This window comes from Aplysia californica, unplaced genomic scaffold, assembly GCF_000002075.1.
Source record: "Aplysia californica isolate F4 #8 unplaced genomic scaffold, AplCal3.0 scaffold00284, whole genome shotgun sequence".
Taxonomy (NCBI): Eukaryota; Metazoa; Mollusca; class Gastropoda; order Aplysiida; family Aplysiidae; genus Aplysia; species Aplysia californica.
Genome location: NW_004797554.1, coordinates 640,025 through 645,317, shown reverse-complemented (window position 1 = coordinate 645,317; position 5,293 = coordinate 640,025). Strand labels below are relative to the sequence as shown.

At 44.3% G+C, this 5,293-nt stretch overlaps 1 protein-coding gene across 2 annotated transcripts in view; it reads right to left on the bottom strand.

The window, feature by feature from the left end:
- LOC118477906 (protein FAM135A-like) overlaps positions 1–5,293 on the bottom strand; it is a 63,960-nt gene that overhangs the window by 36,169 nt on the left and 22,498 nt on the right. The window contains exon 1 of one of the 2 annotated variants that reach the window (XM_035970554.1): positions 239–1,318. The exons of the other annotated variant lie outside the window; for it this stretch is intronic. Coding sequence (XP_035826447.1) covers positions 239–311 — 73 coding nt within the window. The 5' untranslated portion in view covers positions 312–1,318. Of the gene's footprint in view, positions 1–238; positions 1,319–5,293 lie in introns of those variants that run through there. 2 annotated transcript variants of the gene reach the window in all.

Below are 5,293 nucleotides of genomic sequence, written 5' to 3'. Positions count from 1 at the left end.
AGAGAGAGAGAGAGAGAGAGAGAGAGAGTGAGAGGAGCGGGGGAAGGTAGGTACAGGAATACATCGCCAACAAGCGCCGAGCTGTACCACCATCCAGACGACAGTTTACCAGTACCACAACTGACCGAGCACAAACAAACAAGTGACACACACACACAGAACCTTTACCACCGCAGAGCGCTGACAGCAGGCGCCCCCAGTCACTCACTCTCACTTAGTCACTGACTCGCTCACTCACCGTGTGTAGCTTTCCCATCCTTCGTGTCGGCGGCAGCAGCGGGCGACGACACGGTATAGGAGGTCGACGACATGACAGCTGAAAGAACACACCACCACAACCACAACAACCACCACTGAAAGCGATGGATGGAGGGATATTGGATGGATGGAAGGATCGTTTGTCTCTGTCTGTGTCTCACTCCCAACCGCCCTCCTCGCGGCTCACAGGGCACACTGACACACTCCCACAACCACCACCACGCCGGTAATATAACAGGAATCTAATTATACCTATCAAACGTCTGAACCACGCGTCACCTCTACTCACACAGGCTCCTGATCCTACAACATAATGGATGGTCCAAGCACAAAAAAGCCAACGGGTAGAGCGGCGAGTATGCAGGGATCCAAACGCACTACTCGATACAGCATATTATTATTCTACATCTAACCACAAAGAGGTAACTTGATAGGCAGTCAACGACACACTATTAGGTATACCACCATCGCTGCTAACTTTTCAAAACCAAAAGAAAACAGACTGTCCCAACGCGTCAGGTCCATATGGTGGGCATTGGACAAGTAGCCCCACTCCAAACCCTTCAACTTCAAATACACTTTTCAACATGCAACAAATTCAAACTTGCACTTGCAACAATAATGTCAGAAATGTTTTAGTTTCAGTAAGCGTTTTACGGCACTTGCAACCCAATAAGGTCATATAAGTGCCGAGAAATGTTTAGTAAAGGTCTCTCCAATTGACGTATGGGCTTTGTTTTCAACATTATCATTCACAATCCTGTTCTGAAAGTTCATAATTCACAGCACCGGCAAGTCCGCGAGGAGCAAAACTAGAAAACAGAGAAAACGCATTTTCGGTTACAAAAGCATGTTTTCGTCCTCAGACCCTCAAAAACATACTAAATACGTTTTTTACGTACTGGTAGGATATATGACATCCAAGCACAAAACGACAGAAGTATCTTGGAAATCAACACAATACTCGGCAACGTGGGTAGAGGGAGCCGTCTTCTCTATGCTTCTATTGTTTCGACCTGTCTTGGTTTTTCCTTGCATCAAATTATGTCCGCTTTTGTGTCGATGTGCATCTCGTTACTTCACCCCCCCCCAAAAAAAAAAAGAAAGAAAAAGAAAAAAAGAAAAAGAAAACACACAAAAAAAACCAACAACAAAAAACCCCGACAACAACCCAACATCACTCGATGCCATACACGTAAGCCTACATCCTCACGAAAAACGACACCAGTTTGAAGTGGCTATCACTGGCAGGAACACATAGCCCGACTGGGTGCATTATTTTCAAAGCACGAGAGCGTAACGCCCCTTTGGAACCCAGCAGGCTATCAGACCACTATCAGTGCTTTTCAATTAGTTTCCCTAAAGCGTAGAGTAGCATCCTGCAGGGTTAAATAAAATAGAAACAGAGTGCATCGTTAGCTCAGTTGATATTATACGGGGCGTCCTGACCTTGGGTTGTTTGGGGGACTTTTAGGGCACTCCAACTATAATTTGTCTCGGTCCTAGAGCCAATGGACGTTAAATTCAGAGGTCCCAACTCATAATAGGTTTAGTGTTTTAGATTTAGTGAGAGCCTCACGGCTCTTGCAGAACAACTAGGTTATACAAGTGTCGAAGATTAGAAGTGTTACAAGAGGGTAACAAATACAGCAAAAAGAAAAAGGAGTAGAGTAGAGATAAGGACAAAATATGCTCGATATGAAAGAAGGAGCAAACCCCACAGGAGCACCCGCCAACCACCCACCGGCGTTAAACCTATAACAATGACACAGAGATAGAAACATTATCACATTTCACAATGACAAGCTTCCCTGGTGGATTTAGCGCTCGGGTAAACGACCTGACAGTTGACAGGCACAAGGAGGTCACCATAAAGACAGAGACACCATAATGCGAGCCACGACTCGGCGGAGGTCGGCCTCACGAACTGCTGGTTCCTCCCCCACGCTCGGAAACAATCACAAGAAGACATTATCTCTTTCTATGTCTTCTTGTTCAACATCTGAAGCAATTTTACGCTCATCAAAATAGTTCAATTTTGTTTGTTTCTCTGCTCTGACTGTAACTGCTAATCGCACGGCACACGTGAATCAAATCAAACGATAATATGGTCACTCTGACCAATGTCACACAAAGAGAACAACTCTTCCAACCGTAATTGTGTCGTTGTGATTCTCTTCACACAGACAAGCAAACAAAGTTAAACTATTTTGATGAACGTAAAATAGCTTTTAAAGTTGAACGAGCTTGAAGCGGGTGGTTGGAGCCACTGAGAGGTCTTTTTCTTGTCCTTTCTTCCGCTGTTTCTGTCTATCTGTCTTGTTTTTCTCTGTGCCATATAACCGTTAAGGGTGTCGATGTGCTTCTGTTAACTTTACTCAAACACAAAAACTTGAGGTGAGGTAGATAAATTGCGAGTTGTGCGCTATCTTACAGTACACTTGGCCCAATTTCCGACTTTAGGGGGGGGGGAGGGGGGTTGGTTTTGGTGGAGGTTTTATCGACTTTTGGGAATTTTTGTCACAGCTGTCAAGACTGTTGAACGATTCTCCCATTGTGCCCCCAAAAATTACGGTTTAAGCCCGTGTTTCGTAAAATTTGTTTCATTTTGTAATAGATTCTGATTTCGCGACTGGCATTCACCATTGTCTTCAAGGTGATTTTTATCAAAAACTGGATCAATGGAGTTGGAACAAGATAGCACCATAAGCTCGCCATGTCGTGACGGTGGTTGGGAATTCGAATCCGGGAAATCTGCACTGGAGTCCGACACGATATCAACAGATTCAACGGCACTCCCTCAGAAGTTTCAGACTCACAGTAGTTGACAAAGGAGGATACACCGGACTCTCAATTATGACTCCCAGATACTGGCAAAGAACAAAATGAAGATTTCCTTCTAATGTTGACAACCCCCCCCCAATCCCTTAAAACAGGAGGTACAAAAAACAAACAAACTAGGTCAACATTTTTAAAACTGATGACGCAGGACAAACACTGAGATGGCTTTCACGACAGTGGACAATCAACAAGGGGCACGTAAATCGGAGAAACATAACAGCTGGGAAAATACCAAGAGAAACCAAGGCCCTGAAATCCGCTGAAGCAATTTTACGTTCGCCAAAACAGTTTAATTTTGTTTGGTTTGCTTGTCTGCTCTTTCTGGGTGAAGAGAATCACACCGACAAAATAACGGTGATTTAGTGTTACGAAAATGCAAGAAAGACGACCACAACATGAGAAGGAAAAAGTAGAACCCACAAGCGCCCCCTTCTCCCACCATCCACTATACAAATCCAAAGAAACTTTTTAGTTTTAGTAAGGGTTTTACGACACTTGCAACACAATAAGGTTGTATAAGTGCCGAAAATTAGGTGAGTTACAAGAGAGTAACTAGCACAAAAAGAAGGAGGAGAAATAAGGACGATATATATGTTTGATATGAAAGAAGGAGCAAACCACACCAGAGCACCCGCCAACCACCCACTCAAAGAAAATGAATGATGGGGTTATGTAGAAGTACACATCACGCTGAGCAGACACGTCATTTCTGACCATACTTTGGAAAAAGCTACAGAAGCCCAAGAGTGTGGTGAAGTACACTTTACACTTTACAGTAAAGCGTCATCACGAGAGAAACTGCCCCTCGTCATGATCGGAGAGGGACAAGAAAAACAACATCTCGAATATTACTGCCAATAGTCAACGCTCCCATCGACAAAGGATCATTTAAGAGGCCAGCTGCTTCGACTTTACCTGTAAGGACCAACCCAGACTGAGAGGGATACACGACTCCGCCAGACAAATGGCGATACTCGACTAAAACGGCCTCCTCACTCGGGAATCGAAATCACATCCTCCGCGTGCAACAGCAAAGGGCCTAACCACTACAGGACAGACGCAGGTGACAAACCCTAAAAGAGAAGTAAAGTCCTGCACCAGAGCACCCAATCCGAGAAACGAAGTCAAACATTGCAGGGTGTTTCATTTTAATTAGAATTGTGCCGGAACTCGGTATATCATGCAACAAAAATTTATTGCTGAACAGAAAAGAAGTAAATCAACATAAAAACGCGAGACAGACAGATAAACAGAAAGACACATACGGGCTGACAATAAGTAAGACTCACTAGCAACGTCCTCCCCCCCTTTTCCACCACCCGCCAGCCACCGAAACAAACAAATAAGGAAAAATAAAAGGTATTCCAACGTAGAAGTGAAGAAGAAAATACAGTACAAGAATCGATGACAGCGGTGTTTTTCTTTCCCGAGGAGGTCACATGACAGTCCGATTAATCTTGACAGGAATCCCTGGGCGGTATCATATGTCTCGACTCACGGGCATCTCAGTCGGGGAAACGGCTGGCGTTTCAAACGAGGTCAGGAACGATGACATACCAACGAAAGATTTATTCTAAAAGCATCAAAAAGCAGTTACGTCGTTGTTGAGCTACAGTGCGAGGCATGGCAGCAAGACAGTACCGGGTTATATTTCGAAGGGGAAGCATAGAAGAAGACCAAACCAGAGAGCCCATCAACAACCAACGAAGCCGAAAGAGAACAAGCTCTGAAAAACGTCGAAATCTGCAAAATAGATTTTTTATATTTATGTGAGTGCTTTTACACCCCCGTCGACACAATTTAGACTATTTGGGAGACAGGCGTCGCCCCTGCCTAGTACGACCATCACGAGACCAAATTCCAGCAAAAAGACAGTATAAATACTCCCCACACAGAAAACGACTCGGGTCTTGTGCGTGTGACGGCTAAGCGCCTAGATAACCCCTGTACAATAGACACCGGTCGACAAAATAGTGAAGGAAAGACATTCCACTGAGAAGTTCAGTTTTGGGTGCATTTTTACTACTTTCGTTTAGTTTTAATTTTTAGTAAGAGTTTTACGGCACTTGCAATACGAATAGGTCGTGTAAGCGCCGAAGAAAAGAAAGAGGGGGAGAAAAAAAGCGATAAATATTTCCTGCACAATCTTGAAAAGCGGCTCTCTCAGCGAGAGAGAAAAAAAGAACCCCCCCCC